The 21,698-nt window shown below is 38.8% G+C and overlaps 2 protein-coding genes across 2 annotated transcripts; one reads left to right on the forward strand and one right to left on the reverse strand.

Moving 5' to 3' along the window:
- Window positions 1-326: 326 nt before the first annotated feature.
- On the reverse strand, window positions 327-3,539 carry LOC149026528 (large ribosomal subunit protein uL16-like). Its single transcript, XM_089153939.1, has 4 exons — window positions 3,475-3,539; window positions 1,938-2,439; window positions 993-1,074; window positions 327-812 (listed from the first exon to the last, which is right to left on the reverse strand). The coding sequence occupies exons 1-4, from the start codon at window positions 3,482-3,484 to the stop codon at window positions 744-746; spliced, it is 663 nt and encodes a 220-aa protein (XP_089010065.1). The 5' UTR covers window positions 3,485-3,539; the 3' UTR covers window positions 327-743.
- Window positions 3,540-6,292: 2,753 nt separating this feature from the next.
- Window positions 6,293-20,939, forward strand: LOC149026529 (uncharacterized). Its single transcript, XM_089153248.1, has 10 exons — window positions 6,293-6,332; window positions 9,433-9,792; window positions 11,195-11,819; window positions 11,909-14,206; window positions 14,310-15,315; window positions 16,551-16,602; window positions 17,867-18,123; window positions 19,435-19,658; window positions 19,753-19,945; window positions 20,634-20,939. The coding sequence occupies exons 1-10, from the start codon at window positions 6,293-6,295 to the stop codon at window positions 20,937-20,939; spliced, it is 5,361 nt and encodes a 1,786-aa protein (XP_089009374.1).
- The last annotated feature ends 759 nt before the right edge of the window (window positions 20,940-21,698 follow it).

The following is a 21,698-nucleotide window of genomic DNA, read 5'->3' on the forward strand; positions in this document are numbered from 1 at the left end:
TCCAGGCTGTATTTGAGGATATTCTCATCCTTATCAGTTGGATTCCAAAAGATAATCCTTCATTAGTTGACAATTTCTTCTTTATTGTTGTTTAATCCTAAGTTCTTAAAATCCAATAGTATATAACTATTTTAATTGTATATTATTCGATGGATTGAATTTTTACATTTAATAGGCTAAGAGAAGTTATTCTCAACTATTATTAAATAAGAAATGTTTCTATCTTATTTATAATAAGAGATGTTTTAAGATCCTAGCATGAAACTGAACCATGTAGAAAATTAAGAATATGCTATATATGAATCCCCATTTTAATTTCACAAATACTTTATTATTTTTATTTTTATTTTTTCTTTCAAGAAAACATATCCATCACCAAATACGCCCTAAATCTTCTAACATTTTCCTCCTTTTTTTTTTTTTTGGTAAAACATTTTCCTATTTTCATATTTACATAACTATCGAGTATCTTGAAATCCACTGGTTCTGAGAGAAATTCTGCTCAAGTGTTATACATAATACATGAACTCTTAAAAAAAATTACTACGACTATAGGGGTTTTCGACTGAAAAACAGAAGCACGACACCACGGTAAACAAACAAAACCGAAGCAGATATCGAATACCAACGATGATATTCAAACTTCTCCTTCAAAATCCACGACTACAAAAGCAATAGCTACCAACTACTACGAGAAACAAAAATTGATTCGATAGGCTCTTTCTTGAATGAGAATTAATATTTCAAACAGCGGATTCCAAAAATGCTCTCCCAGGTTGGCGATTCGTCAAACGTCCATGGCAACCAAGAAGCTGCACAGAAGAAGCATCATAAAAGAAAATACTGTTCAGTTCAAATAGAAAGCAACTAAATATAGCATTCACCATGAACAAAAGTTCTAGACAGGACAGGACAAGACAGGACACATCACCAGCGTTTATAAGATTCAAAATTATATAAGAAATAATGAGTCTTATAAGTAGAAAACTGACCTTAGCGTTGACACCATCTGGCATAATTTTGTTCTCTGCCTTCCACCTCAGATAATCAGTACGGTTGAACTTAGTAAATCCCCTGTCAATGGAGCAAGGAGAACAAGTGCAACAACTCAGAATTCTATCCTTTAATTTATTGGGAAGCTATAAATAAAATATGAAATGGTCGACGACAACTCATCACAAGTCTTTGCAAACCAACATAAAGTCTTTGCAAATCATTCCCAAAAAATGCCAATACAGAAATAAGCTGGAGTTGAATCAATCATAAAGTTTTTAAAAAATTTCAGGGCAAGGGTTGGATGAAGTCCTCGTATACATTTAACAACATCATCATCATCAGTGATGCATATAGATTTCTTTAAGCCATTATCAGCATGGTGTTGGAGAAATAACCCCTCCCACTCATCTAATACAGAGCATATGGCTCAAACTCAATAACATACAATTTGATGGGGCTCCTCAATAAGGTCCCTCGCCACAAATGACAAAATAAATGATCAAGGTAGCCAGCCAGCAAGGAAGGCTGAGCACAGAATGATCTACTTTAAAAACTGAACTTGTTTCATGCAAGTGACAATCCAAGGGACATTTGGGTTTCACTTATCTTGAATGCTTAACAGAATTTTGGAGCCTAACGGAGAAAAGGCTATGCCCAATAAGGGAACGAAAGATAAGCGCTTATTTCTACTTATTTCTTTGATCCCTGAGTTTCTATTTTTCACAAGGATTATTTAGGTGAGCATGCATTTTCTAAAGAATGAGATGTAAGAAGGCAGAAACATCAACATGTTGGACCCTAAACAGGAATTCTTGACAGTGACATCTAACACACAAAAATGTTTATGTTCTGCACAAGTACAAAGGGCTGGGACTTTATGGAACTGGTCATAATCTATATAGCTTATAAAACATTAATGTAGAAACACAAAACATGCATACCATTTCCTGCTGACAATGATCTTTTGGCGACCAGGGAACTTGAACTTGGCACGACGGAGAGCCTCCTGGGCATGATTGCTGTTGGTATCCTTGCAGCGAACAGATAGGAGGACCTGACCAATGCTCACTCTTGCACAAGTGCCTTGTGGTTTGCCAAAAGCACCCCTCATTCCAGTTTGAAGCCTATCAGCTCCAGCACACGAAAGCATCTTGTTAATGCGCAATACATGGAAAGGATGCACCCTGACCCTCAAATGGAAAGCATCTTTCCCAGCAAACTTCGTCATGTATTTGTTGCAAGCAATACGAGCAGCCTCAAGAGCTTCACTTGAGACATTCTCCTTTTCCCAACTCACCAAGTGGACACAGAATGGAAACTCATCCACACCTTTCCTCTTCATTCCAACATCATAGATCCTAATCTTTGGGTCGGGGACACCACGGCAATACCTTGATTTGGGATATGGCTTGTTCTTGATCTGCCTGTAGCACCTTGCAGGTCCTGCATTTATAAGATTAATTTTGTTAGCCATAAATCATTCATGATCATGAAGAAGCAAAATACCAAATTAAGCTCCCATACATATACAAAGGTAATACCCTACCAAAACACTACTTAGAAAAAGGCATGTACAACAACAAATTAAGAAGAACAAATAGAATCAGAAATTTTCATGACAACGTGATAAGGCAGCTAACAGACAGTGGAACATGTCCATGTTATAAATTCGAAAGTCACAATTTCAGCATCAGAGCAACTGATGTGCCCGTATAATATAAATAATAACCTATAAATGGTACTAGATCTAAATCCAAGCCTCATCATCACAGTCATCCACATTCTGCATTTAATTTTACTTAACCATACCATTAAGGCATCCACTCCAAGTCTCCAACACTTAAAAAATAGTAAATTCCACATTCGTGATCATCTAATCAACCACTACCCCAAAGGAGACCCGTATTAAGTCAATCAATTATAGAGACCCATAGTGATCCATAGGTGTGCAATAGAAATCATAATCTCTGCTAATTACAGCTTTCTCGGCAAAATTTCACATGAGAAATGCAAACACCATTCCCTTAAAAAGTTTCTACTCTTTTATACAGGCAATAAACCTAGAAGTCTGCCCCAGAACCCCATAAATTATTAGTGAGACGATATTATCGAATTCAAAACCTGCAGAGCACCCTTTTTTTTTTTTTTTCTTTTTTTGGGGTGGGTTTGTAGAGTGATGAGTGAACCCTACCATCAACAAGGTACAAAGTCCAGAAACACGTTAAAATAAATGAGCACAGATTTGAAATCGAGCTTAATCTATACAGAAAGAAAAATCGATAAACCCAGAGCAGGCAAATAACGGATCTAACCATACGTCTTTGCATCCAAATGCCCCTAAGCACACATTTCTCTCCAACTAAGCGACCACCAGATATTAAATCACTAGAAGAACGACCAAACATATAAATCAATTATAAGCAAAATACGAAATGATCCCAGCACCAATTAGAAATGTAAATGAAGAAAGCTACTTACTTCTCCCCATGACGATCTCTTGGAGAGCTCTAGGGTTTTTCTGAGAAAGAACGAACAGTGAGCATACTAGCTCGGCCGGAAGCCGTTGTTTATATAGGAGGAACCGATGACGATACCCAAAGCCCACTCCAGTGGTCTACAGAGTCTACACTTCATTCTTACACATGGGCTTGCGCCATGGGCCGGCAAGTGAAACCCTGGGCTTTGACAAGTCCAGTCCAATATTTAACCAGGTTTGGATCGAGGTTATTTTGGCCCAGCCAGTCCAGTTCTAATGGCAGGGTAGAATAGACTTTTTCATTTTTGAGTAAGGATCTGACCAAGTTTGGCTGTAGGTGAAGGGGCGTAGAATGAGCTAGATTTTATGCGTGCAAAACAGATCTAAATCCTTTGCATTCGGGCAGGGCATGCATCCGTGCATATCTAGTCATTGGATGCCCTAACCGTGGTATTGTGCAGAGCTTGTATACGTAGACCTACAAATTTTTACCATCTTGCTCTTTTCTATACAGATAAATATGCAATTCCATTACATCATTTAGGTAGTTTTTATATATAATTTAATTCAGTAAGTAGCGAGACTTTGTTCTTGATCTCTTGCCAACTAAACCAACCTTTAGGTTTTATTTTAACTATTGTATCTTATTTTTATTTATTTATTTATTTATTTATTGGGTAGACATAGATAAGAGAAAATCATATTGGTTTAATTGCAGTCCTCCTAACCTGTATAAATGTTTTATGATTAGACCCTTTTTTTTTTTAAAGGTAGGATGATTAGACTTTCATGCCGTGGTGTATTATTATTTTTGGTAATAACATGCATTAAGGAAACTATCAAAAAGATTAGTTTAGGGGCAGAAGCTTCACTAGCCAATGAGAAGAAATAGGCTAAATGATCGAATAGCATGAAGACCTTACAATTCCTAAAATTAGATTTAATAAGCGACGAATCACGATGATAACTTAATTCATAGCTCATTTAGAAAAGTAAACTCATATTCAATTGTGACTGCATTTAAATCGCACTACTTTAAATACAATAAGTATATGTTTACCTTTGAACTTTGATGTTGATGGATGTCAAAAGACTCAAAACATAGATTTTGATACTCGACATTGTCTTATAGTGATTAAACATGTTCAAAAGCATTTTTCTCTCATAAACAGTAGAGCGGAAAATAATATATATTTTTTTACAAAAAATGGAAAAAAAAAATAAAGAAAAAAAATAAAAAACGAAAAGTATATATTTGGATAAGATTTGCTACGATGTCCAAATGCCAACGAACAACTAAGAAAAATTCGAGAAGAAATAAAACACATGAAATCCATATTAATAAACCCAATTACAAAAGTTTGTATAAACGAAATCAAATATGGTTCTTTACCAAAAAAAAAAATAAATTCAAATATGGTTGCGTTTTACCCAATTGCATGCATTTTATAATCTGCTTCTGAAGGTTACCAAAAAAGAAAAGAAAAAAACTGCTTCTGAAATCTGAAGCCAGACGTAAATCAGATTTGAAGAAGACCATAATTGGAAAAAAATTTGCAGATTTCCAGGCATTTATCTAAGCCTTAATTTGATTGATGACAGAGGTGAGGTGATCTCCTTAAAGTACAAATACAGCTGTAATTTTGATTTTTGTCAAGGAAACGACCGTTGCTATCAGTCTATCAGAGTAATGACTCCATAGATCATCAGGAGTAACATCAAATTAGCTTTCGAGGTTTTTATTTTTTAATTGAGTTATAGCCTTAGATCATGCAGATTCTCATCGACCCAGAAAAAGATCATCGGTGAATATTAATCACTTACTAGAGAAACAAGTATGATATCTTTCAATTAAAGGCTTACCAATAGTGTATCTATGATTCATATCTATCTCGATGCCATCACCATGGGTGGGTATGATGATCTTATTCTTCTTTTTTATTGTTGAGATGATAAGTACAAGAGGATTGTAATAAATGATAATAAGTGAGTAATTACTCTCTAAGTATTTAATCAGCCAAGGCGGACACTGGATTCTGGGCAGTGGGTTTTCTTTCTTCCTTCATATTGGTCTTCCAGGCAGAGTGACCATGTATGTGAATCCTTTTCAAAAATTTTGAATCCTGAGAAAAGAGTACGACCGAAAGGAGAAATTAAACATCAAAACACTGATTGAGGGAGTTGGCAAAAACAAGTAAAATGGTGGAATATGAATATTTTCCCCAACAGCACTATTTGATTCTATTGAACAACACCACCATAGCCAGAGAGGGAGAGGAACAGGGTCAGAGACCATGATAGACCAAACCCAGAAGCTAAGTTCGTTCATTTCTTGTCCATTCCCTTTATCACCAATCTCCCATTCCCATGAATTCTTTTCTCGCTGGTTTTCTGGCACTTGCAGCTGTTATTTTGTTGTAAGTGACGCTATTTCTCCCCACTAAAAGCTCAATCGGGAAAAAAGGAAACCCAGAATAGGGAGTGAAGTGAAGTGAAGGTGCATTTGCTTATTTTGTTAGGTGTGAAACCATGAATTTATTATGTCTTTTGGGGTCTGCTTTGAACTTATTATTCTTTTCTTTTGACCTTTATTTGGGTTCTAAATACCAACCCCCCACCCCAGCCACCTGGACAGTCTCACCTTGATCAGTTATTAGGGGTCCAGAGTTTGAAAGCCATTCGTTTTCAATGTTTTTCGTCTCCCTGGTTTTCCTTTGTCCTGAGTTTTGTAGTTTGTTGTTTGGCAATGGGTGCTGTGTAATCATTTTGATTTGAAATATTTGAATTCACTGGGGTTTAATCGAGAGTTACAGGACTTGCATGGGCAAACAAGGACCTTGTCGTCACTGTGGCGCTACAAGTAAGCGTACTTGTTGAATAATGTTGTCTTTCTCTATTGATTTTGAGTTGAAATTATGTTCATCTGCATGTAACTTATTTGTCTCTGTCTCTGCAATTCTGGTTTGGTTTTCAAAAGTTTTTGTTCTGGTTGGTAATGGACGTGAAAAAGTTGTTTCAAAATTGTAAGTTAATTTGTAGATGGGATAAGAAAAAACAAAAGTCTAATTTGATTGAACCTTTTATTTCCCCTCATAGTATTAGCAGAGTGCGTAATGGGGATAGGATTGGTGGGAAGGAAAGTTCAAGCGAGGATGAGAGTTTGCAGATCTTCAATGATGCTCTCAGGTTCCTCAAGAACCACAATGAGGAGCTTTTTTAGGCTCTAAGATGTCCAAAGAGTCGATAACACGACTAGAATGATGCAGTTGCTTTGAATGGTCAAGCTGCTATATGAAGAACTGTCTCAAAACATCAGTCTTCAAATTGTGAATATAATAGTCTCTTGGCTCCAGTTTTAGTTTTTAAAATGTCCTGCTGGTGTTTAACTGATTTGTGATTGTACAATAAAGGATCGTTGGTTGTTCAAGAACTGAAATATATATTTTTTATGTGTAGAAGCATTGCAATGACTTCATTATAACAATATCTAGAGTTGGAGATTCTTTATATTTTAACTGTACTTGTAGGACATGTATTCCATTAGACAATTTGAATGCTCTATTTTATTTTTTGTAAAAAAAAAGGGAAATGCTTGGTTGTGTGGCCTGTGTACAAACACCTTTGTATGTCTTACAATGTGAAGTGCACCTTGAAGTCTTACTGACAGTCTTTTTTTCTCTCACTGTCATATTCAGTAGTTTTAGATGTACCCACTTAATCTCCTTAACTGCATTTTCTGGGATGGAACTAGTTAAACACCATTCTTACATACATCCGCATATTTAAGAAGTATCAACAAAGTGATCTTACTTACAGAAGATGATCTAAGGAACCTATATTAAGTACTGAATCAATAACACATTCAAATGCACAGCATTGTTTAATTTTATTTGTAGTATTTGTTTAGGTTTCCACTCTACTTGATGATGGTTGCTTTCTTGATCGTTATACTCTCACTAATGGTTACATTTTCTTCATTTCCGTTACTTAAAATTGCCTTTTCAGTCAAATATTTGTTACGTGCTTACATCTGCATGGCGTTTGCTTGGAAAGCAAACCAGAAATTAGTTGCTATTATTTAATATGGTGTAGTTATTTTATTTGAATAGTCTGTAGTTATAAGTAGTCACAGTAGTGAGGGAGTTATATATATCTGATATATATGGTAGGAGTTATTGTAGGATTTAAGGACTTGGCAGCTACTCTCTTGCAACCTATTAATAAAAGATTCATAAAAGAGAGGTAAGATTAGATTCCCTAATTATTCTCTTATGATAAGTGAGGCTTAATTACTTCCTACCTTAATTTATAGTTGTTGATGAGGGTATCTGGGCCTTTGGCCTGATTGGTACCCTAGTTCCTATGCATGTGCGGAGCACCCTAGTCACAGGACCGAGTCATCCAAAGATTTGAGTGGAAAGCTAACTAAATCCAAGGCAAGTGCCCCAAGCAGGTAAGGGGAGTCAAACACAGGTCATCTGTCTATTTAGACCAGTGCCCATGTCAGCCTGGCTACTCCCATGGGGTTGCTTAACTACCTTCTAATCGGTCCAGAAAGCTCCAGAATCTCTCCTCTCCATCTCCGTACTTCTCTCTGGAGAATTGAGGTTGGCTTCTCCATAGTTTTGCCGATAATTCCTTTTTTGCTTCCTATAGTCTATCTGTACCCGTTGATCTTTTCTTATGAAAAAGGTAAGCATGGAGAATTTAAGCATGTACCAACTTGGTAACATGCCAGAGCAGTGAAGGCTTACAAGTGCAGGCCAAGGTAGCATCCCTTTTCATTAGACAGGAGAAACTATTGGCAACAATTATCCACCTTGAGCAGTGGCAGCTGATGGCAACAGTCAAAACGAATCTATTCAGGCCAGATAATCCATTCCAGTGCTACCCAAATTGGACAACTTGAACCTACCCGTCTTAATGGTGCTAATGAACTAAAATCTTATCCTGATGACAACTGTATCTCACAATATGGCTCACTTGTAATGTGCTTTGGTAAATGACTTTGTTCCAATTATTGGTAGAGTTTCCCTTGCAAAAGTACCAGGACTTAAGATTCAAGAAGGCCTTAGTGGAACCCCTGCAAATGCTGCTGTCGGGATTTCAAGACTTGGTGGGTTTTTGGCATTTATTGGCAAGAAATGTGTGCATATGTTCATTCTTTTCTGTCAATTACCACAGTTATGTTTCTTCCAAGAACATTCCCAAGGGGAAGGTATCATTTGATAATTTACGAAACTTTCCAAAATGATCTAGGCCCTAGAAATTCTATCAATGACCACTTCTTCGGTTTGTCCTTGAGGAGGGCGACAGTTTCAAGGTGGAAGGAACTTAAGACATGCTTATTAGTGTAAGATGTATGCGTGCAAAGCGCTCGGATGTTTATTGTTTAACTTTGTGCAGTACTTTGTTTAAATTATCTGTAGCTTCAGCTGGTCAAAGTAGTGAGGGAGTTTATGGATCATGATATACATGGTAGGAATTTTTGGAGTTGAGGGGTTCATAAGTACTTTATTTTTACCTATTTAGTAGGAGACGCATGAAAGAAGAGGTAATTTTTGAATTCTCTAATTAATCTCTTATAAGAAGTCAGACTTGGCTACTTACTAATCACCCAATCAAATCACTAAAATCTCTCCTTTCTATTTCTCTACATTCTCTCTTGCAAGTTGTGGTATGCTTCTTCCTAATTTAGCTAATAATTCCTTCAATCTCTCTTGGTCTTTGCTTATCAACATAGGAAAGGTTGGAGAACCTAGTAATGTACTATGATTACAAAAAGTGGCCTAGCTAACCAGCTAATAACGTTAAGACAGGCTAATAACTTTCCTATTTCCCATTTACTTCAGACCAATGAATTGTTCTTGATTGACAATGACCTAATGTTTTGTTGTTGAAAATCAATTACCTTTTTATTACTTAATATTCAAGTTTTGATGCATGGCGCAATGGTATAGGTACTCCACTTTGGAGAAATGGACCACCAGGAAAGCCTGTGTTGTGCAATGCTTGTGGATCAAGATGGAGGACAAGGGGCACGCTTGCAAATTATATCCCTTCATGTATCCGTACTTTTGAATGTGTTGATTCCAATAACTTTCAGGAGTGTAAAATGCCAATGAATCAAGACAAAACAAAAATGTGCAAAGAAGTTTGTGAGGAGGGTTATATGGAAAGAAGAGAGACTTTTGTAGGCCATAATCCGTGTCCAACAGGTTTTGAAGATGATGCAGGCAACGGCTCTAGTTCAGAGCCAGCAAAATCAGATTCTGAGAGCTACGTTCAGTTAGGAACCATGGTTGGGAGAGGGTTTGCAGGTTATCTCTAAACCTTTTTCCTTTTAATCATTATTGTCTAAATTTATATTGGTCAATACTTTCATGATTCCATCTTTGACACTTCTATTGACTGGGTTTTTCAGCACTTGAATATTTTCATACTGCATCTAAACCTTTTTCCTTTTAACCATGGTTGGGAGAGGGTGTGTGAGTTGATGCTAGTGTTTACCTTGTAGCCGTGATGAACACTTAATGGTACTATGGATACTTCATATAATTACTAGCGAAGGTTATGTCTGTGTTTCTAACTATGTGCTGAAGGCTATTGTGCTCCTTAAAAATAGTCCAATGAATTCCAAAAGCATAATATTTTCTGGATACTTCATATGATAGCTAAACTTTTATTTGGAAGGTTTTTGTGATTTTTATTATCTATCCGCTGCTATTCTTCCTTGTGGATTCTGTATTGGTGTGGAACATCAATTCTTTGTTGGGAGATTAGTCCCATGGCATTCCATGCCCCCTGATAAGCCCCTGATATCAAGAGTCTATATTCGACAAGGAAAGCACTCCCAAGGAAACGATTGACAGTTTGAACAGTGAAGAGAGTCCTGTCGTTTTCAGCAGAGTCCTAGTGCATTCAGGCGACTGGCAAATTTGAAGCATGAAGAGTCCTTCTGCGTTAAGGTTATTAGAATTAGATTTAGAGAGTCAAGAGTCATAATACATCTAGGTTAGAGTTACATTACAGTTAGGTTTCTTTTGAAGAGTCCTACTCGAAGTAGGCTGATTTTGTTAATTAATTCGATAGGAATGTAATTGCTATAAATAGGGGGGAGGATGAGTAGAAAGGATATAGAGAGAAGTTTATGTGAGAGCCATTGCTCTTGGGTAGCCGTAGGAATCACCTACTGCTGGTAGATTATATTGTTTCTTATTCAACTTTTATTCAAAGTCTCGTTTTTCTTCTTGAGTTATTCCACCTTGTTAAGTAACCTCATTCAGGTACCTAACAAATTGGCATCAGAGCCATCGATTCTAGGGGAATGGTCAAGAGTCGAATGGAGCAGAGGGTAGAGGAATTGGAAAGTATCGTGAAAGAGATTCAAGGTCAAGTGGGACTCCTAGCACAAAACATAGAGAAAGGAGAAAAGGCCAATGACGAGTTTAGAGATGAATTAAGGTTCATGTTATCGCAAGGAAAATCAGCAGAGATGCATACCTTAATGCCGGAGGTGACTAGAACCGATGGAGTTCCAGATTACAGCAAGCGTACAATCGAACCAGAGAAACCGAGAGACTTCCTTCCTAGACATCTTGAGATGCCAATTTTCACGGGGGAAGATCCGATGGGATGGATCGCACGAGCTGAAAGGTACTTTGATCTGTACAAACTCAGCGATGAAGAGAAACTCGTAACTCGCAACCCTTTGTTTTGAAGGTGCAGCACTAGGATGGATACGCTTCCGAGAACTGCAGCAGCCATTGTCATCATGGAGAAACTTGAAAGAATCAATGATCTATCGATTTAACTCAGCACAGCTGAAGACTCCCCAAGAAGCATTGATTAATCACAAGCAAAGTGGAACGTTTGCAGCATATAGAGAAGGGTTTGAGAAATTAGCAGCAGCAGCCGGAGCGGTAGATGGAGAATGGTTGAAGGGGGTGTTTTTCGCTGGTTTAAATGAAGAAGTAAGGGCTGAAGTTCGATTATTTGGGCTCACCAATTTGGGCCAAATAATGGACCTGGCCCAAGCCGTGGAGGACAAAAATGGAGTGGGGAAAAATAAGAAACCTCTTTTGGCCCAGCCCACTCAATCAGCCCAAAATCTAACCTCACGTGTTATTAACTTCAGCCCACCCAACACCAATATTAAAGGAACCAATACGGTTCAGGGAACCGGAATGAACCAAAGCTTTAACGGTTCAGTTCGGCCAAACCAAATAAGTGAACCCGCGTCTTCCTCTTCACAATCTCGACACCGCAACTACACTGCTGCGACGGGAGCTCGGGACGCTCACGTTGGTTATCCCAGGAAGAAATCAAAGATAAAATGGACAAAGGGGTATGTTTCAGGTGTGACGGCCCATACTCCAAAGGCCATCGATGCCCTCTGAAGCAACTAAGGTTGCTGTTACTCCACGACGATGATAGTCCAGAAGTTGCAGCAGCGGAAGGAGTGATCAATGATGACGATATGGAGCCGGTGCTTGAGACGGAACTCTCGCATACCTCTTTGGTGGGGATCGATTCACCACACACACTGAAACTAACGGGACAAATAAATGGCTATGAAGTCATCATTCTGATCGATTGTGGAGCAACGCACAATTTCGTCGCTCAAGAGTTGGTGGAGCCGTTGGGATTGGAAATCCAGAAAACAAAATTTCAGGTTGCTTTGGGCGATGGGACGATTAGCAAAGGTACGGGGATTTGTCGACAGATTCCGATTCAGCTAGGCGGCGAGGTCTTTGTGCAAAATTTTTACCCTTTCAATTTGGGTAGCATTGATATAATCTTGGGCGTAGAATGGTTGCAGACACTAGGGGAAGTACGCAGTAATTGGCGCTTGAGAACCATGAGCTTTGAGTGGCAGGGACGACCCGTGAAACTAAATGGGGATCCAACCTTGCTGCGATTAGAAACAACATTGAAGAGTGTGCTACAGTCGGTTCAAGCAGGTGGTGATGGATACTGGCTACAACCTCAGCATCCCGTCGGAGATGATATAGAGGTACAAGAGAGTACAGCAGTGTCACATTTATTAACTGACTTTGCTCAATTATTTGCTGAACCAACTGAACTGCCGCCAAGAAGGAAGCAAGACCACCAGATACGGTTAGCCGAGAGGAGTAACCCACCTAATATTCGACCCTATCGTTACCCACATTCTCAAAAGAACGAGGTCGAAAGATTGGTACAGGAAATGTTAACAGCAGGATTGGTACGACCTAGTGTGAGTCCTTACTCCAGTCCAGTACTGTTGGTTCGAAAGAAGGATGGCGGATGGCGTTTCTGCGTGGACTATCGTGCCCTGAATAAACTCACAGTTCCTGACAAGTTTCCCATTCCTGCAATTGACGAACTGTTGGATGAGCTAGGCGGAGCCACAGTGTTTACCAAGCTTGATTTGAAAGCAGGATACCACCAAATTAGAATGACGGAAGGTGATGAAGAAAAGACGGCTTTTCGTACACATAATGGGCATTACGAGTTCCTGGTGATGCCGTTTGGGCTCTCGAATGCTCCAGCCACATTTCAATCACTAATGCATGAGGTATTTCGAGAACACTTGCGAAAATTTATTTTGGTGTTCTTTGACGATATTTTGGTGTATAGCAAGACCATGGAGGAACATGTGGCCCATTTGCGAACCACCTTTATACTTCTCACACAGCACCACCTTGTAGTCAACCGAAAAAAATGCATGTTTGGGGTTGCTACACTGGAGTATTTAGGACATATCATATCTAAAGACGGAGTCACGGCGGACCCACGGAAGATTAAGTGCATGGTGGAGTGGCCCCAACCTGCCAATCTTAAAGCCTTGCGAGGGTTTTTAGGATTAACCGGGTATTACCGCAGATTCGTCCGAAATTATGGTAAAATTGCCGCTCCACTCACAAACTTATTGAAGAAAGATGCATTTCAGTGGGGTAACAAGGCAACGGCGGCGTTTAATGCCCTCAAGACAGCCATGACAACCGTTCCAGTATTGGTGACGCCAGATTTCACGAAAGAGTTTTTGGTAGAGACTGATGCTTCAGGTTTTGGGCTGGGTGCGGTTTTGATGCAAGAGGGCCATCCCATTGCCTACTGGAGCCAAGTGTTGTCCCCTCGCGCACAAACCAAGTCTGTCTATGAGAAAGAACTAATGGCAATAGTACTTGCCATTCAAAAATGGCGTCATTACTTGATGGGGAGACATTTCAAAGTACGAACGGATCAGAAAAGTCTGAAATATTTGCTGGAACAGCGCATTGTGGCTACTGATCAACAAAAGTGGGTCTTGAAACTTTTGGGATTTGATTTTGAGATATTGTATCGTCCGGGTAGCAAAAACAAAGCCGCCGATGCTCTCTCGCGAAGGTCGCAGGATGATAAGCAGCTTTATTCGATGACAACAGCAACTTGGCAGGAAAGTGAGGGACTAGATACAGCGGTACACGCCTCGGACCGTTACCAGAAGATCGTTCAAGCCTTGCTGAAGGGATCCCAGGACTACCCCAGCTACCAGCTTCAAAAGGGCACCTTACTCTATAAGAATCGGTTAGTCATCCCCGATGGGTCACCATTAATTCCCAAATTACTTTCAGAGTATCATTCTACCCCATTCGGTGGGCATTCAGGGTTTTTGAGGACTTACAGGCGATTAGCAGCTGTGGTATACTGGGTAGGAATGAAGGCTGCTGTCCTCGAATTTGTGGCTAGTTGTGATGCTTGTCAGCACAAGTAAATATCAAGCCATGAAACCCGCTGGACTCCTTCAACCACTACCAATTCCAGATCGCATTTGGGAAGACATTAGCATGGATTTTATTGGTGGGTTACCCAGGACTAAGAGTGGAGATACCGTGCTTGTTGTAGTTGACCGGCTATCCAAGTACGCGCATTTCATCGCTCTTTCACACCCTTATTCCGCCAAGGATGTGGCTATCTCGTTCAGCAAGGAGGTTATCCGCTTGCATGGGTTCCCTCGAACCATCGTCTCCGATCGAGATCGTGTCTTCCTTAGTAATTTTTGGATGGAGCTTTTTAAATTAGCGGGTACCAACCTCAAGTTCAGCAGTGCCTACCATCCTCAAACGGATGGTCAAACAGAGGTGGTAAATCGCAGCCTTGAAATTTACCTACGATGTTTTTGCGCTCGCCAACCGAAGGACTGGATTAATTGGTTACCGTGGGCCGAATATTGGTTCAATACGACGTTTCATTCAGCCACAAAAATGACTCCCTTTCAGGTTGTGTATGGACGAGACCCCCCCTCTCTTCTGTGTTGGGAGGATGGTCGATCTAAAGTGGATGAGGTTGATGTGTTCCTCCGAAAGCGCAATCAGGTGTTGGAGGATCTCAAAACAAATCTGCGGGTGGCCCAAGATAGGATGTGCAATTCCGCGGATTCAAAGCGTAGGGAAGTGCATTATCAAGTGGGGGATGAAGTTTTTCTTAAGCTACAACCTTATCGCTTCCAGAAACTCGCCAAACGGCCCAATGAGAAACTCAGCCATCGCTACTATGGGCCGTACCAGATCATTGAGCCAGTGGGACCAGTCGCCTATCGTCTACGTTTACCTGATGATTCACGGATCCACCCGGTGTTTCACGTTTCACAGTTGAAGCAGGCACTGGGGCAGCACATTAAGCCGCAGCCGCTTCCAACTTGTTTGCAGGGAAATGGCGAGTTGCAGCTCACACCCGAAGCCTTGCTCAACATTCGTTTCTCTACTCAAGGGTTGCTGGAGGTTTTGATTCAATGGAAAGGACTGCCGCCTTATGAAAATACTTGGGAATCTTATGCTGAAATACAGTCCCACTTTCCAGATTTTCACCTTGAGGACAAGGTGAAACTTTTGGAGGGGAGTATTGATAAGCCCCTGATATCAAGAGTCTATATTCGACAAGGAAAGCACTCCCAAGGAAACGATTGACAGTTTGAACAGTGAAGAGAGTCCTGTCGTTTTCAGCAGAGTCCTAGTGCATTCAGGCGACTGGCAAATTTGAAGCATGAAGAGTCCTTCTGCGTTAAGGTTATTAGAATTAGATTTAGAGAGTCAAGAGTCATAATACATCTAGGTTAGAGTTACATTACAGTTAGGTTTCTTTTGAAGAGTCCTACTCGAAGTAGGCTGATTTTGTTAATTAATTCGATAGGAATGTAATTGCTATAAATAGGGGGGAGGATGAGTAGAAAGGATATAGAGAGAAGTTTATGTGAGAGCCATTGCTCTTGGGTAGCCGTAGGAATCACCTACTGCTGGTAGATTATATTGTTTCTTATTCAACTTTTATTCAAAGTCTCGTTTTTCTTCTTGAGTTATTCCACCTTGTTAAGTAACCTCATTCAGGTACCTAACACCCCCTCATTTACCCGTGAGTCCCTCCACCTAATGGTTTGAGCTTTTGGGATGGGTATCTTCATGCTACCAGAGTGGGATTTCTCCAGTCCTGCTGCAGGTGTCTTCAGATCTGCTCCATTTATCCATGCATGTGTATTAATTCCATCTGTATTTATGGGAGGGGTAATATTGGGAGAATAGTCTCTCATCAGTTAACCCAGCCTTATTTTGTCTCCTCATATACCTCTGAGTCTGTCCAACTAATAGTCTATGCTTTTGGTATGACTATTTTGCATTCTGTTAAGTCCAATTTTCTCTTTGGTGTTTCCCTGGAAATAAAAATATTGGTGGAAAACATAGTGGTGAGGCTATTTTTTTCCCCATATTTCCGTTTCAGGAACAAGCAGGTAACAACTGCATGATCACAGCAACATGACAGAAGCATCCTTGTTACAATACATATTAAAAATTCGAGTTCATTACAAGACTTCAAATAATAAAACAGACAAGTGAGCACCCATAAATGATTAATATACTTTGTTTACTATAACAGAAAAGTGAACAAATGTAAGTCTTTTGTTATTCTCTTTTCAGCAATGTAGGTCTGTTTTTCTTCCTTATGTGGTCCAATTGTCCATCACATTGTTGAAGACAAAAAAGGACCCACATTTAGGCAACTTTGAATACTTCAATGCCCATCAGTATTTTGGACTGCTATAACACTACAAACTCTGTTGTAGCTTCTGGCAACTGTTTTTGTGCTTGGAAAGGGTGAGCAAGCAGTGTTGTCCGGTTCACATCTAATGCCAAACTTTCAAACCACATTCAAAAATGTGACGCTCAATTCTTGGCCCTGCAGTGTACCCATTTTTCCTTGTAGAAAAGGCCCAGATTTAATGCTTACCCTGAGAAGCAAGGCTAGAACTGGTCAGCCTTGGCTCATCGTTCTGCTTCTTGAGGCAGTCTCCAGCTTCTCAGAATTGCATTTCTCACAAAGGACACAAGGAACTCTAATTTGAACTAACACAGCACAATGAAGCTTTTTGTCAACCAGTGCAATGTAAATTGCATGAAAGCGCATGTTACATCTCACTTGTGAGCTGTTTTACTTGTCTTTGAATGACAAAATATTAAATAAATGATGATGGTGTAACTTTATAACTGGATGCCTTATCTGGTTCAGAGTGTGAGAACCTAAAGTTGGTTAGGATAAATGCTATTTGGGTTTACCTCCATTATAATATTCTGAAGCATTTTTTGTCTGGGGATATTAGGTAAAAACCCCTTGCCTGCTCCCCTGATCCTTCAGATACTTTGGCATGGAAGATGCATAAAATAAATAGCTAGAGATGGGCCGAGATTGCAGATTCATTTCAGATACACAAAAACTGTGGGACACATGCTTTGACACATCTACAAATTTTGAGGATTTTGTGAAATTAAGTTGAAAATATGTAATCATATATTCACATATAATAGGTTTAGCTTCTCCAATGGATATTGAAGTGAAGCCTTTTTGTTTGGTAGGTTAATTTTGTAGCACATTAATCACTGAGATACCAGAAAAAAGTTGACGTCTATACCACAAAGAAAAAGAGGCACATGGTTATTCATGAAGACTGTATCTGCAAAGTCTATACTACTATGAAGAATCTAGTTTTCTTTTGTCACATACATGTTTTGTCTTTTATTTTTTTTTATTTTTTTTAGATATCAAAATTCCATCTTCATTTATTTCTGGTTGTTCATTAAGTAATTGTCTATCTTCTGGAATTTGCTTGAACTTTCATTAAGAGCCACTAGGTTTTGACATGGGTACCAAATTCTTCTTCCACATTTTCAGTCAGCGACCGGATTCCTGTAAAATTATAAAATGTATTTCGCCTAAACCTTGTCATTCTGCAGCTGTTTTCTGGGGTTTTGAATGCTTGAGCTTTGGCCGAAGGAATTAACATTCTACTGTTCTAGTTCCATAGAAACCAATAGTACATTTATGTTCTATATATTAATAATAGAAATTATAGAATCTGCATTGTTTCATCTCTGTGAAATCCAGGTTCAGTCCAGTCCAATTTTTGGGACTACCCCATTCCTACCAAAAAGAGGTCTAGTAAAGGTCGCAGTCCATCAACTGTTGAAAAGCTCAGAAGGAAACTTCTTGATATTATGCAGCAGCAAGAATCATCCAACCTTGCTGGAGATTCTGAAGAGCTGCTTATTTTTGAAAAGAAAGATCCATGGTCATCAGAAGAAATAGGTCTGGGGGTGGTTCTACTTGAGCCATCTTTACCTTTCACCAGGAAGGAATCTGAGGCGAGCTCACTTCCTAAGGAAGGCAAATTTTCTTGCTTGAGCAATGGATGTGTTGAATCATTATGTTTATCTCCACCACCCCAAAGTAATGAAGGTAGTATGGGTCAAGAAAGTGGCAGATTGATTCAGGAGACGGGTGACACAGAGGAGTTCAAAATGAATCTTTCAAAGAAAAGGGCAATCACAAACAAATATTCGTGAGTTCTTCTGTGGTTTTCATATAGTTTTAGATGAGTCTGGATCCTCTACCCACATGGAGAGGAATAATCCCAATCCACATGGTTGGATGATTGATACATGTCCAATCTAAAATAAAATTCTCCTTTTAGGAAATTCCCAAAATGTAGGAGTCAAAATCTTCTCTCTCCTTTCCTAAAAGAGAGAATTTTGTTTTCAGATTGGACATGTGTCAAGCATCCATCCATGTGGATTGGAATTATTCCTCTCCATGTGGGTGGAGGATCTGAACTTGTTTTAGATAGCTTTCTTTAGAATTACTTAATGTTATATATTCCTGCTCCCTGAACTTCATCTCAGGGGGACTGTTCTTTGCAATCCTGGTACTCCGGAAAATACACATTCTCCTCGCATGTGTATTAATTGGAAGGTAATTATACTCTTGTACTATTATAGCACAATTTTTTTATTGCACCGTCTAGTGGATTGTTTCACTGGGCTTTAAATACTTGACATGTAGCAGTCAGAAAGATACCATTACAACAGAAATTGTTATAAATTTAACCTCATTGTTGGATATTGCATTTTAGCTACTTATGATCATTCTTTAGTGCAAAATCTGTCTCAAGCTATGTATCCATCCTTAACAAAAGAACCAGTGATCTACGTTCTCCTTTTAAGGGTTGGGTTATAATAGTATAGTGCTTGAGTTTGGAATTGCATATAAATCCTTTGAAAATCTGTAAGACATGAATATGATAAAAACATATGTAAAAAGACTCAAGGCAAAAACGACGTCTTATCAGAATCAAAAGTGGCAGCATGAATATGTTGACGTTGACTATGACGATTTCTTACATCATCAGATACCAGAAAATGTAGTGGCATTGCTATGTAGCTTTTCCCTATCATATGTTCCATTGATTGGCTCTTCTATTTGCTAGTGCATCTGATTTCATAATATTGACTCTTTTTTTTTTCCAACAATTATCAGTTTCTTATTAGTCCATGTCAATAATCAATTTTGTTGTAGCATGCTATTCATTAGAGTCAACCTTTTTTGTCATATCCTTTTAGAAGGCATAAACAATCACCTCAGGCTTTGTCTGATATGTTTCCTTAATGTTATTCCAGCCTGAGAATTACAAAAGCTTCACAACTATGAACGGAAGGACTGAAGCCACTTCTTTATCTCATTTTAATGAAGGTGGAACCTCCCTACATGCTGAGAGAAATCCAAATCTCCCAACATCTGGAGGCCTGTATCCCCCAACATCCAGAGGTCCATATCTCCCAACATTTGGAACTCCATATCTTCCATCATCTGGAGGTCCATACCTCCGAAATTCAGGGGATCTGTATTTCTCAACATCCAGAGGTCATATCAAATCCCTGTTTGTATTTTAACTAGTTCAAATCTAATTTCTTGAAGCCATGATAAATGGTTTTTAGGCTTCCAAGGAAATATGCCTGGGTTTTATTCTTGAGGCAGACACTTTGTCCTTCCAGCAAAAGGGTGCCTGGTCCTCTAGGTTACCCCCTGGACAGCCATGCTGCTTGCATGTTTTCAATAATGTTTCTAACCAAGATTCAACAGAAAATTATGTTCATTGATCTACAGAAAGATGAAAGTGCAGATTTTAAGGTCTATGGTGGAATGATTTTTACAAGAAATAGAAGTTCCATGGTGTAAAACAGATATTTTACTGTTGATTGATGCATTGGGTCTTTGATATTTACTCCCACTTCTTTCATGGAAAATTTAAGAAATATTGGAGATGGGGCTTGGTGTGGTTCCACTTGGTTTCAACTGTTTAAATGTTTTCTTTTGGTGGAATTTGTCAGTATTTGGGAAATGGATCAAAGCTTAATTTGCAAAAGTTATTGTGTTCATATTCAATATAGAGAGATATCATATTTTCCTCTATAAAACTTGTGTCATGAATGATACCACTAAAATGTATCACCAGCAGAGAATAGGAGTCACACCTGTATCCAGCACATGTAAACACAACTTTTTCTTTCTGGGGTAAAGAAACAGACTCCAACACTGAGTGTAGAGATGATTTATTACTATGACCATTGCTGTTGTGGCTGTTACAACTAACAGGAAGAAATTGTTGCATGCGGATACAATTACCCACCCATATGTGTTTATGATTTATACAAATAGTATGATATCTGATGCTACTTTATTATGATCTCGAAGGATTAACAATTTTTTTGCTGCATTGTTCTTCCTTTTCTGTTGGGTGGTCTGGGGAAGGGGGACCATGCATAACTAGAAGGCTATATTCTCTTAAGTGTATTATTCAAATGTTGCACTCAGTTAGATTGGACAAAGTCTTGTTGACGTTTATGTTGGAACTCCAGGCCCGAGTTTTGGCACCATTGGAGGCTCTAAAAGACTGAAGGTTGGACATACTACTCCTTCAAGCGTAAGCGTGCCTGTTTTCTCAATTGGCAGAAATTTCAACATACACCCTCCCTTGCCAAGATTTCAGGTTGGAACTCCAGTACTTAGTAGAAACAACTTCCCTGTTTTTAGACCTAGTGCTGCAGCCCTCCAAAAAGAAGCTACCAGTGTAGATACAAGATCAGCTGCTGAGACATTCCACCGCCATACAAAAGAAACATAGACTCAAAAGGATTTATACTTCCTAGTTTGGCATTTATATTCTTTGCAGGCTCTGTTTTGCTGCAATAATAGTTGAAGGGAAGGAAGTTGAAATTAATTCCAAACTTGAAAAGGGAAACTTTTCTATTCATTACATTTTTTGTTGTTCAAAGTTTGCTTTACTGTGAATTCGAATACCTTGGATTTTAACAGTTAAATAAAATGAACATAAAGAGTATCATCACTGGATATAGTTAAAAATTCAAGTAGTTTATACCATCATGTTGATAAATGATTCTAAAAGTTCCTCTTTAGGCCTTAAAATTTTCACTTCTCTCCTTTAATTTCCCTAGCAACTAACACAGCTGAAGCAGGGAGTGCTGCAAGATGTTATCAAGTAAGTGTATCATATCACTCTCTTTCCTAAAGCTTGCATATTGTTATCTAGATCTATGTGACCTGCTTTGTAGTCTTCTGATCCTTTCTTTTGGTTTTTATGTGATGAAGGTTGTATCATTCAGATTGTTGCTCTTTTATATAAAAGCCTTGAACCTAGAGCTAATTTGTTGGAAAATGGCGCCATCTCTGCAAGCAACTTTTTTTTTGTTCAAATTTGAGAGAGGGCTTATTTATATGACTTGCAAAATTATGATTTGACTTATAGAACTTTTATGTTTGGAAGTTTTATTCTTCTAACTTCATTTTTTTGTTGCTTCTTTTTTAATATTCATTAAACACCCAAACAAAAAAAAAATTACGCAAGCATGAGGTCCAGGTGACC

The sequence above is a fragment of the Hakea prostrata genome, chromosome 1, assembly GCF_041222555.1.
Source record: "Hakea prostrata isolate BN-2017 chromosome 1, UWA_Hpros_2, whole genome shotgun sequence".
In the NCBI taxonomy this organism is placed as follows: Eukaryota; Viridiplantae; Streptophyta; class Magnoliopsida; order Proteales; family Proteaceae; genus Hakea; species Hakea prostrata.

Excerpts from the sequence above, each read along its gene's own strand:
- LOC149026528 (XM_089153939.1), bottom strand. Across the intron at positions 1,075-1,937 it reads ATCATTGTCAGCAGGAAATG|GGGATTTACTAAGTTCAACC; the intron begins GTATGCATGTTT and ends CTCCATTGACAG. Across the intron at positions 813-992 it reads CAGATGGTGTCAACGCTAAG|CTTCTTGGTTGCCATGGACG; the intron begins GTCAGTTTTCTA and ends TCTTCTGTGCAG.
- LOC149026529 (XM_089153248.1), top strand. The coding sequence starts at position 6,293 with ATGGGCAAACAAGGACCTTGTCGTCACTGTGGCGCTACAA. Across the intron at positions 6,333-9,432 it reads TCGTCACTGTGGCGCTACAA|GTACTCCACTTTGGAGAAAT; the intron begins GTAAGCGTACTT and ends GCAATGGTATAG. Across the intron at positions 19,659-19,752 it reads CTCCGAAATTCAGGGGATCT|GCTTCCAAGGAAATATGCCT; the intron begins GTATTTCTCAAC and ends AATGGTTTTTAG.